This window comes from Puntigrus tetrazona, chromosome 20 (genome assembly GCF_018831695.1).
Source record: "Puntigrus tetrazona isolate hp1 chromosome 20, ASM1883169v1, whole genome shotgun sequence".
NCBI lineage: Eukaryota > Metazoa > Chordata > Actinopteri > Cypriniformes > Cyprinidae > Puntigrus > Puntigrus tetrazona.
In genome coordinates, this window is record NC_056718.1 from 4,027,151 (window position 1) to 4,039,391 (window position 12,241).

A 12,241-nucleotide genomic window follows, 5' to 3' on the forward strand; every position below is an offset into this window, starting at 1 on the left:
CTTGAATTATATTGGACTGTTTATAAAAAGTTAAATCTCCTATTTAGAAAGTAAAGTTACAATTTGTTAAATGATTATATAATTTTAAAGTGTAAGGAATGATAAACTCATAAAAGTGTTTTATATATATTAGTAAACTTTTTTTTTACAAACGGCCTTGTGTCTGATGATTTTACTGAAGAAAATAATATATGTGGCTATTTTCATATATTTATATATATATATATATATATATATGTATGTGTGTGTGTGTGCCTACATATATGCCTACATACCATCGGATAAATGATAAAAATTTCAGTTTATTCAAATTCTGCTTTCTTTATTCAAATATTGGTTATGCATGTTTATCTTTACAAACCTGATTCAAGTTCAGGAACTGAATTGTAAGTAAAAAATAATTGAGAAGTCTTTCTGAATTCAGCTCTAGCATAAAGGAGTCCTGGCGCACACCTCATAATCATTACTAGCCCTGGAAAATGTTTCTCCTCCCATGCTGACCCCAGAGCTCAGACCATCCTGCTGTTGCAGGCTATCGCTGCTGCGCGCTAAGCCTATTTCTTTCCTTATGGTATCTGAGATACCCCTATCATCGTAGTAGCGTATCAGCAATGGTTCTGTGCTCCGACACCCTGCAGAAGGAGAATAAGTTTTGTAGAAGTTGAATGAGGATGCACTGGTGCGGAATGAAGAGCAGTGCGTGAGTAAGACCTGCCTTGGCTACTTAAACTGAGAAGCGATCAGTCCACATGGACAGGCAGTGCGGCAGGACGTTTCCAGTCACGTTCAGCGTATTTGTGAGCGGACCGAAGGGCTGAGGATTGTCTGCCTGTATCGATAAAATGCTTATACCTGAGCGAGATTTAATAAAGTTTGGATGAAGATGAGGATCAGCGCATCGAAGGTATTCTCCAGGAGGGTAACGCACAGAGCTTCCTAAACAACCATTTGCACATTTCGTGTTTTAGCGGTGTTTATTGGACAGATACGCAACGGTGCAAAATGCTAAGAGCGCGTAAAAGTATATGGGCACTTTTAACTGTGCTGCTGGTTGTCTGGATACAAGACGCGAGCAGCTTCCCTGTGAGGCATCGCAAGAGACCCAGACACGGCGAATACACAGAGGTGAGTACGAGTGGATCGAAAACTCGTTTCGTGCTTTTGTTGCTCATTTTTTTTTCATCAGAAACTAAACGCGTCACAGTAATTGACAGTGTTGGGGAGTAACTGCTTATGCAAATTGCGTAATTTAATTACAAAATAATTGTAACTGTTAGCAAAAAATAGGTAATCGAATTTAAGAGTTACTCAATGTTAACGATTACAAAGGGGTTACATCTAATTTATTTATTTATTTATTTTCACTTATAATTTCGATTTCTTTCATAAATTGCATTGAAACGCGCCAATGTTTCAGTTTGGGACACAGAATACATGCTTATTCTATATTATATGCTTTTTAATGTTAGCTTTTTTTCAAGGCATTGTTGGATATTAGTGTTGGATATCAGATACGCAAAGATTTGAACTTCATAATCTTAATTCAATTATTGATACGTGTTGAGTGTTACTGTAGAGTTAGACCTGCTTCCTTTAAATGTTTGATAATGGTTGTGCTGAAAATATAGTCTATTACATTTCCAAAGTAAACTTCCAACACTGGTAATTAATTAGAAATCATGCCTTCATTGTTTATTTTTGTTATATTTCATAAGCTTTATGGATACATTTTATTGTTTGACTCTTATGTTGTAATAGTACATAACAAAATATCACGAGTACTGTTATTTTTCATAATTTTCTAATAATCTTTCAGTTCTGTACTTCAAGTTTCAGAATGCACTGAATATTGTATTTAAGGTGTACTTAAACAGCATCAGTGTTTTTATTTCAAATCTGTTAAAAAATTACATTACATATTTCATAACATAATGCATCATTCAAGATTTATTCACAAAAAAGCCAAAAAGCTCTGTGAAACAGACATTTGGGAATTCTTATAGAACTGTAGTTGAAGAAACTCTTCTGCACCATGAAATATAGAAGTTACTCTGTAAGATTCCAAAACACAAACTCCAAGTTCTAAGCTTTTCAGCTTTTGAGAATCAATAATGTACATTAATAATGTACTGATGACATACAGTGTTACAGTTTATGCTGCTATTAATGGTGGTCATAGTAGTTTAACCTTAGTAAAATATCTTGAGGTCAGCATCTAATGGACTAAAATATTCAGTGCTCTAACCCTGTTTTTATTATTTCACATTGCAAACGGGCCAGAATGTATAGAGGCCTCATACAGTACAGCAGTATAATAGTTAAGCCTTATGTAATACTGGTCAAAAAAACACTTAGTTTCACTCTCACAGGGTCATAGTTCAGCTCCTAAAATTGTTTTTTTAGCCCCTCTTCTGTGTTAATGTGGAATTTCCTGCATTTTGGTCTCCTTGATCCTGTGTTTGTGCACAAGGGGGCCACGTCTAACCTTTTCGAGAAAGGTCCTGCTACTCAGCTTTGTATTACTAAATGTCTCTTTTGTTTTAACATGTGGGGCAGGGTTGTCAAAGGGAAAGGGAATGGGGGGTCTTAGATTATTGTTTTTCTTCACTGGTTTGGAAATGGCATGGTCCTGGGACTTTGATATCGGAGGTCAGATAAATCTAGGCTGCACTGCAGACTGCTTTCCCAATGCCCCAACATAAATTGTGTGAGCTGATTGCGTCCATGTGTCTCACCAGAGAGCTCAATAGGGGCTGTGTGTGTATCCCATGGTCTTCCACTAGCGCATAAGGCTTTGTTTTTCGGGTCCTGGAATTCATGCCATATGTTTGTGATGGTGAGAAAGCCCACTGGCAGGACAGGCCACATTCCACTGGGAGGAAAGACGATTTTACAATGAATTAACAATACAGAGGAAGACAAGAGATGGCCTCAGGGAGACAAAGGATGTAAGGAGAGATTCTGTTTCTATTCTGAACAGTTAGGAAATTAAACTTGCTCTGTTAGGAGATAGGAGTCTTTGCTGAGTGATAGTGACTAGTTCTTCAGTCCCTCTTGTTGAGACTTCCGGGAAGATTAATGTTGAGAATAGTTCTTACAGAGAAGCTCACATATACCTCTGTGTCTTATCTGCAGATCAAATATACAACTTGGCCCGAAAAGACATTAGACACCTCTGAATCACAGCGGAATTCAGTTGATATTTAAACGATTGCTCCACTGTTAAAAAAGAAATTTTTGACTAAACAGAATTTCATGCTTTTTGTAATTATTTAATTGTGACATACATGTGTTCAAATAGCATGAATGCCAGAGATGCAGTCACACAATGATCATGCTGCAGGACATTGTCCACTGAATCCCTAAAACCAGTGTTAGCACTTCTCTAACTCACAATGACCATGGTTATGCTAAGTATGAGTTTGATAAAAACCAACATTGCCACAGCCCATGTTTAGTACATCTTGGTCTGGTTAGACTGACATAAAATAAAACTAGTTTTAGACTGCTCAAAAGCTTACAAAATGTTTCTTAAAAATCACTGTGGTAACCTCAAGTTGGAAACTGCCTACATGACACTAGATCTTGTAGCAAAACCATTTTAATAATTTTTTGTATTAAAACTATTTTACTTAGAAAACTCATTGCTGAATAAAACTGCTTTGCAGGTTAGAATCTGTTCTCAAAACCTGTAAGCCAAAAATTCAAAGCCTGTGACAGTAACTTTATTGTTCAGCTTTCAAGTCAATAAAAACTCCCCAAAAGAGCAAGAACATAAGCCCTTTTTTAGTGGAAAATGGATGTCATGTTCCTTTTCATTAAGGAACATGACATCCTTTTCTCTAAAGATTTGCTGTACCTGTAATAAATCATTATAAACTGTGTCACCATACGCTCTTCAAAATACAGATGCTTAAAAGGTTCTTCACAGCGATGCCGGAGAAGAAAATAATTAGGTTTCACAAAGAACCATTCAGTCAAAAATTTTTTTGAAGAGTCATTTCTTTCTTACCTTTTTAGAATTTGAAAAAGCTTCTTTTGCAACAAAGAACATTTTGTGACACTGAAAGGTTTTTCATGTGTTAAACATTCTTTATTGAATCATTTAGACAAAAAGGGTTCTTCTATGGCATTGTGAAACAATTTTGTAAAAGTGAAATAAACCAATGCCAACTAAAACGTGCATTTGACAAATGAAGGTCACATATAGAGGTTGCAAAATGTTGCAATAAAGTGGTGCAGGTATGACACTAGAACCTGGAGGACTAATTCACTGCTAGTTCCTCTGGATTTTCCTATGGGTTTAATAATGGTGATTTTCAATTTATGAGTAAATACTAAAAAAACTGAATAAATTACAGTTTATGTTGTAGAACAAAATGTCAAAGTTATGTTTACCATAGTCTATCTACACCACTCTATGCAAGTTAGCACTTACTGTTGCATGCAGTGTTATTTTTCATCAGACACATTCTCAGTCTTTGAAAGACATTGACATCATCTCTTGCACCAACAGAACCAAGTCCAGAACGAGTTGGCAGACCCTCGTCCCCATCAACAAAGGTGGCTCCAGCATCGATCAACAGGTGTCCTACCACAGCCTGAGCCAGAGGAAGAATCAAAACCCTTTGTCCTAGACCTCAAAAACTTTCCAGACCTGGCAAATTCTGACTCTGACTCTCAAAACCCAAACATTCAGGTGAGCACATGCAAGAGCACACATCTCAATTTAGTAGTCATCTCTGTGAAATGCTTTGTGAGCGAGGCAAGTCATAATATGCCATGGCGCATATAATAAGCCATTACTGTGTTTCTCTACTCTCAGGCTAATACTTAATCCTGTCTAAGCCAAAGTGGATTCATCAGCATCCATAGTGAGTCATCACTCCTGATAGGATGTAATTAAGTGTAATAAGTAATCTTATCTTGAGATGAGAAGGAAGTAATTCTGCTTGATTTGATACTGAGCCTGAGTTCAAATCAAAAAACTCGATCAGTGACTCACCGCTGAAACTTACTGTCACTGACTTTTCCCCAGATTTATCACAGGATGATTTGTCTTCACTGACTTCATTAGCTGCTTGTTTTAAATTCTTAAAATAATACCCAGTGTTACATATTATTTAATCTCTGTGTGATTTGCATCTTTGGTTGTAGGTGACCATTGAGGTGTTGGATGACCCCTCCATGGAAGGGGACAAGGACCTGGTTAAAGAATGGAGCAACGACTGGCCCACATCTTCTCCCTCCTCTACTGTAGAATGGCTGGGTGGGAAGAAGCTTTTCTGGCCTTTATTTTGGGGCTACACAGATGTAGATTCGGGTGAGGATGGGACTGGTCAAGCAGTGGAGGAAGAGGATGATTACACACTGGAGTATGACAGTGGAGAGCCCCTTCCTAGTGGACTGGACAAGACAGGTGGCATTTGGGAAGGCCCATGGACTCAACGCCATTATGGTGAGTGCTTTCTTTTTATTAGCTGTTTCTACACACAAGTCTTTAGAATTAGAAGTAATCAGCCATCAGTATTGGCAACATCAGAATTTAAGAGAGAGAAATCAATCGGAGAATTGAAGTAAGCTGGCTTGGAGAGTGGTTTTAAGGCAAAGAGAGATGTAGAGACTGAGAACGATGAGTAGAGCTTAAGGGCTGTTTCACAGCATTGATTCAGAATAAACTCTCAGCCAGCGGCGGGGTATTTGTAAGTGGCGGACCTTTGATGTAGAGACTGGTTCCACTCGGCAGAGAAGACCGCTTTTTGAAGACGAGCCCGATCCGCTCACTAATGGCAGTGTGAGTACGTTCTCTTGGACAAATAAGCCCATGCTTGTGTTCAATTAGAGCTCAGATCGGGAACACAGAGTGAGAGGGGTCATCCGTTTTAATGTCCCGCGGGTTGGGCCCCAGACCCTGTATCCCCCCTACACCCCTTCCAGCCCTGAGCGGCTAGATCTTTTAAGCCTGTTCAAGAATCCTAGGCTTTTCAAGGCCATGCATAACATTACGCCTCTGTTCCTTTTTTGTTTTTCTCTATGTTTTATGGTGGGAATTGTGCATTTTGCATTTTAGCTATGCTGTCTTTCATTGGAGACAAGGAGAGAATGGGTTTTAATTGGAGCAGTCAAGTAAAGATACAGTGATTGAGTACTAAATTTAGACATCAAGAATGGCCCCAGTCTAGACCAGAAGTTAATGCCTATTCTGCTATAACAGGAAATTTTCATTTTTGAAATGGATTTCTGTGCCCTTAGCAGTACATTACTTTTGCATATGCAGTAAAGCTTCAGTACAAAGCGTGCATGTTCTGTAAAGCTTCTTTTGGAGCCAGAGTTAGTTCATGCACGCAATGTTAGAAGTACAGCTTGTTCTTTGTTCCATACAGCTCTTACTTGCATTGCATGTTTGGTTCTAATATGTTAGAACATTTATGCATAAATAGAACATGTAAGATCTTCCATGCACAGAAAGTGAAAGTTAGTGCTTCTAAGCAATAAAAAGCATACAAATACTATAAAACGTCTTTTTTAGCCATGCATGTTTTATTGAAATAATTCTTTATACAGACGATTTTCGTCCTTTTTTAAACAGAGTGCCCTTTATGGGTAAATGCCTGTCCAAAATTAATTTTCTTGACACCAATATCTTTTATCATGGGTTACTGCTAATGCTAACCACGCAAATCTTTACCCTATGGATTCAGTGCCCATTCCTACTTCTGCTAAACGACAAGCCCTGTGGCTGTTCTGGGTTTCACGGTTTGGCAGTTCTACAAAGCCAGCAAGAGTAGCCGCTGAGCCAACGCCTCCTTTTCATCATTCACTAGTCTGTCTGTAATCAGGACACCATCACTGTGTGTGCAATGTCATTGGCACCCCACCCAAAATCAAGTTAAATATTTAAAAATGCTAGTCTGTAATCTATACTCTGTATTTCAAAATAAAGAAGAAGACATCTGTTGTCTTTGTTTAATGCAGCAATTAGTTTTTTTGTAAAGAGTGTTGAAATCTCCCCCAACTGCTAAAAGCTAACCAGCCTTTTTAAATCTTCTTTTTTGGAGGAGGAGGATATTTGGAAGATTCTTTTATAAGTCCTGGTGAAAGCTTACTCTTTCAGCTTCTCCTTGTTTTCGTCTGCAGAAGTTACAGTCAGGGTGTTTTTGTTGGTGGTTTCCAGGATGCTACCATGATATTGCTAAGCTTTTCCTAGGGTGGTGTCTTTGAGTGATGAATGGTTGTTATTATGTTATCTATGCATTTCCTGGGTTTATTGCTAAGATATTTCTGGAGTGTCCTCTAGATGATTTCTAAGTGCTACCTGGTCTTGAATTAAGTTGTTAGTGTAAACAGTGTCTGAAATTTTTTGTGATTAGATCACTAAAACCCCAGGTATGGGGGTAGCAAGTGGTTGCAGGCATGCATTTGAGGGACATGCTAATACAAAGCGGAAATAGCAATGGTAATTCATCCCAGAGGACCACTTGTTATCCAATGACTGAAAAGTACTGGAGGTTAAGGATTTTTTTTTCAAAAACTATAAGAGGAATGGGTACTTTGGACAAAAACTAAATTAATGTTTTAACTGATGATTATTGTGCTTTTAGGAGAAAAAGAGGAAGATTGGAGTGCATGGGGTCCCTGTAGTGTAACTTGTGGAAATGGCAACCAGACCCGCTCACGTTCATGTGGAGATTTCTGCATCTCCACAGAATCCCGAAGCTGTGACCTTGTGCCATGCCCAGGTTATTTCAGTTTCTAAAAATGTGTCTGTTTTTAATAAAATTCTAAACCATTTTGTGTAATTTTATGTCACACTGGGGTTTTTTCCTCCAGATGATTGGAACAGTGTGGCTCACGTCTTTCCATTTGAGATGGAAAATGGTACAGAACCCTTTGGCACTGGTGAGTAGATTTAATGATGAATTGTAGAAATAGTTATAAAATAATAAAAAAAGCATTCAGACACTGATTGTCAAATATCAGTGGAACGTGGAGTAGCTGAATTAACACTATACACCAGCAGGTTAAAAATTAACATTCAATTTACATGTAATATTTTAAGCATGTTAAAAAATTTGTATGAAAAATTTGCATACAAAAATGGCAAGTGACATGATGTTTGTTAAATGTCCCATTTGAATTTGACTTATTATTGAATTGATAAGCCATTGAATGTAGAATGTAAAATCAGATAGGCCCACATGTGTTATCCTGTATTAGTTGTATTAGTTAATGTATAGTCTATATAAACTTTACACATCCCTGTTGAAAAAAGTAGGTATGTTTTAATGCATGGCTTTGTTGAAAAAAAGTAGGTATGTTTTAAAGCATGGCTGCCGTTTTTTTCTTTGCTGGTCATTTGCTGGTCCTAAAATGGCCATGAGCAGCTAACTCCTGTTCAGGACCAGATTAGAACTAGCAGCCATGCTTCACAACATACCAAAACAGCATTTGCTGGATTTTTCTCCTGGGATGTTATGCATGAAACTACCAGTCTACTTTTTAAAGCGACTACTGTTTAAATTGAGATCTGACTAATTTGTAATCTGTTTGGGTTTGGTTGTTCTGCAGATGTTGACAGCTGTGAGAAGTGGTTAAATTGTAAGAGTGAGTTTCTCCAGCGCTACCTGCAGCAGGTATTGACTGAATTACCCAGCTGTCCATGCACCTATCCTTCGGAAGCCTCCACCAATATTGTCAGTCTGCTGGATGCAGGACGTGACCAGACCTTCCAGTGGAGGGATGCTAGCGGCCCAAAAGAACGGCTGGACATCTACAAGCCCTCGGCACACTTTTGCTTGCGTTCTGGCCTCTCAAGAGAGGGCACCACTCTGGCCGCACAGCATTGTTGCTATGATGACAACAAGCTTCTAATCACAAGGGGCAAAGGTGCAGGTACTCCCAACCTCATAAGCACAGAGTTCTCTCCAGAGCTGCATTTTAAGGTGGATGTAATGCCTTGGATTCTGTGCAAAGGAGACTGGAGCAGGTTTCATGCCATCCGCCCACCCAATAATGGCCTGCACTGCACGGAAAACCCCCAACAGGACATTTTCATGAATGAATTGGAGGAGGCCAGAGAATATTAAGTCACCAAATTACCGTCCCTTCTCTGACACACCATCCTGCTGTGGTGCTCAACCCAATACAAAAAATACCAACCAGCCGCTTAAGTGTACAGTATTATATTGTGGGATGCATTGTCATAACTGTGGAAATTGTGGAAAATGTAAGAAATGTTTAAAAATGGATTATAATCGATCTGTTGTCAATCTCTCTTTTGATATGAGGATCTTGTATTTGTGGAAATGACCAATACAGCATTTTGTTGGTGTTGCAGTCACATAGAGTTGGATGCAAAGGTCTGACACCAGAAACTATAAATTATTAGCATAATAAAATTGCATTAAAAATGTATATGATTTTAATGTCTACATTTTCTTTAATAGACAGCGGGACTGGATCTAACAAGAGTTCTACATTTGATCAAAACCTAACGATTATGTTATCCAGCATGATTTAAGCATATTCCAAAGAGCATTTCATGTGCTTCAGTCCCCCTTCAGACCCCTTGTTGCTTTTGTGGTCAATGTAATTTGCTTATTTGATCCCCCCCTTTTCACTTTAATGAATTGTCAAAATCATATATTTTTTTAAACAATAACATTCAATCCTAATTGATCTTGAATCCCATATATTGAGTGTGGACTTAGACCTTTGGATCCCACTCTATTTACTTTGATATAGTGCCATCCAATGTAAAATTTGGATCCTGAAACAAAATGAGTAAAATACACACACAAAAAAAAACTCTGTTTATAGACTTGCAGGGACATTTGAGTCAATGGGCACACTTTCACTGCCAACTCAGGGGGAAACTAATCCATGTTCATTTAGTTCTTTAATAGAGTCAACATTTCAGAAAGTGAACGAGTTGACAGACATAAAGAGAATATTATAATGTGTATCTTGTTATAACATCTATGTGTATGTACAATGTTGCTGTTTAGTTGTTCTGCAAATGTGCATTTGCTGTTTTGTTATTGCTGTTGCTTTTCATGTGTTGTTGGGTTACTACTTAATCTTGCTCCAGACCTCTGATTTGAAATATTGCTCTTAAGAGTATGCAGTCTGTGTATGCACATGCTACGGCTAGCACTTTATTAAACATTTATTGAAATGTTTATTCGCATGATGAAACATTGTTATCCGTCTCTATGGTGTTTTTGTTGTGAACGGATTGCTTCCTGTGGTCATCGCTACATTAATTGCAAGAATAGTATTTCCGCGTTAGCATGTGTTGTACAGTATTTATTGTATTTTTATCGCACATTTACTGACGCTTTGAACTGATCATCCATTCAGGTGGTGCACTACCCAGAGTCCTCCAGGACACACTGTTCTAAAAAGGGAAATCATGCTCTCAAACACCTCTTTAACAACAAAACAAGTCAATATTTGCTGTTTATTATCATGTGTGTACTTTATAATGATTTTGCGAGTTGTAAGTTCTATTAAAACAAATACAAAGATGAGTTTGAAAAAATTAAAAATCTCTTGCTTGTTTCTTTCAAGAAAATACATCAGGTTGTTTAGTTATGAATCGTAACATCTGGATTAACTGATGCTAAGCAAGAACACTCCATGCAGGCTTTTTTGGCTCTGCAATGCAGATACCTGTCATCCCTTTATATGAACAACCATCAATACCCATCAGTGAGAGACTCATCAGAGCTCATGTCTTTGATTACTCTGTTTTTCCATTTATACGATTTTAACTAGAAACATCCAACAATTGGTAACTCATCTCCCCTGGCTATCTGCATTTTTTGTATTTGTGGAAATCTGTTTTTAGTTAGAAGATGTTGTTTCCCAAATGATGAGTGAGGCTGTGTGCCATTCAGACTTGAATTGAGAATGCCTTTTAAATACCTGAATTTAATTTGGATTTAAATTATGGTGGCAAACAATGTAGAATTGTAATTTGAATTTAGAACAGGGCTGACCTTTGGATTAGATGGGGCTTTTTTCTGTTTCTTGCCTATCTCGCCTCTGGCTTGCTTATATAGATGGTAAATCATTTTGCGTTGATTCTTAGCAGCTTCCTATTTAAACTACATTGTTTTCAATGACAGTAAGGAACAAAATAACAATATATTCATTCTGCTTGAACTCAGAGACATTACCAATTGAAATTAAAGACACCCTAGTCTCAACATCATCCCTTGAAAAACAGTGTCTTGGTCCCATTGGCTTTCAAAGTATTTTTTCTAAATGTTTAGTACCCACATTCACCAATATATAAAAACATCAATTAGTTTTGAATGAGCATTAGACTTTTCCTCAGTGAAAGTCTAACATATTTTCATGAGTACACTTTTATATTTTGGTGACATTGTCTAACCACAATGACTAGGTTTTAGAGTTGCTACAATTTGCAGACAAAACCTGCAGAGACAGTTTACAGAGAAAAACTGTATTATACTGTATATGCTAGACAACACTACATTACAGCAAGATCTAAGATCTAAGATCTAAGTATGACTTAAGCTGCTTTAAAACTGTGTGTATTTCGAAAAGCAGTCTACAAATAAATCTGCTTGACAAAGTACCACTTTTGGTTTATATTCTGCTCAGTAGATAGATAGATAGATAGATAGATAGATAGATAGATAGATAGATAGATAGATAGATAGATAGATAGATAGATAGATAGATAGATAGATAGATAGATAGATAGGCTGTTTGTGCATATTGCCATGTCTTTCAGTAGTTCTTAGGCAGGGATTAAATAACAGAGATTAGGAGGTCAAAGAGCAAGGTAACACAAATCCATAGAATTAAGACTGCATTAAAATCTCAAGGATTCTGATTGTTCTTCTATTCTATATACAGAGCTTCAGAGCTTTGAAATCATTGACATTGGCTAATGCAAATGGGTCACTAAAAGTTGGTACAGCAGTTTGTAGCATATCAAGGGTGAAAATGGCATTTTTAAAAATATTTTGAACAACAGCTCTAGGAGTTGGCCTGGCATGTACCCTTAAATACTATCTAAAATAAAAGAGTTAGCAAGTCAAGCTAAGTAAGTGCAAGTGCAAGAAAAGTCAAGAAAATTATTTACACAAAGGTCAAAAATTTCAAAGTTGCTCTATTATTTCAGATCCATGAACTTATCAGGCACCTTGCCAGTATTTGGTGACTACAGTGTTGTTTGCTCTCTTAGAGCTACAGGAATCTAAAA

At 37.4% G+C, this 12,241-nt stretch overlaps 1 protein-coding gene across 1 annotated transcript; it reads left to right on the forward strand.

Moving 5' to 3' along the window:
- Positions 1-515: 515 nt before the first annotated feature.
- Positions 516-10,550, forward strand: ism2b (isthmin 2b). Its single transcript, XM_043218716.1, has 6 exons — positions 516-1,125; positions 4,517-4,699; positions 5,158-5,458; positions 7,602-7,739; positions 7,831-7,899; positions 8,569-10,550. The coding sequence occupies exons 1-6, from the start codon at positions 1,003-1,005 to the stop codon at positions 9,084-9,086; spliced, it is 1,332 nt and encodes a 443-aa protein (XP_043074651.1). The 5' UTR covers positions 516-1,002; the 3' UTR covers positions 9,087-10,550.
- Positions 10,551-12,241: the final 1,691 nt, after the last annotated feature.

What these genes read in the sequence shown, in the direction of transcription:
- ism2b (XM_043218716.1), top strand. Translation starts at nt 1,003, where the DNA reads ATGCTAAGAGCGCGTAAAAGTATATGGGCACTTTTAACTGTGCTGCTG. An exon ending in GACACGGCGAATACACAGAG is followed by an intron (nt 1,126 to 4,516) that starts GTGAGTACGAGT and finishes TTGCACCAACAG; the next exon opens with AACCAAGTCCAGAACGAGTT. An exon ending in TGACCTTGTGCCATGCCCAG is followed by an intron (nt 7,740 to 7,830) that starts GTTATTTCAGTT and finishes TTTTTCCTCCAG; the next exon opens with ATGATTGGAACAGTGTGGCT.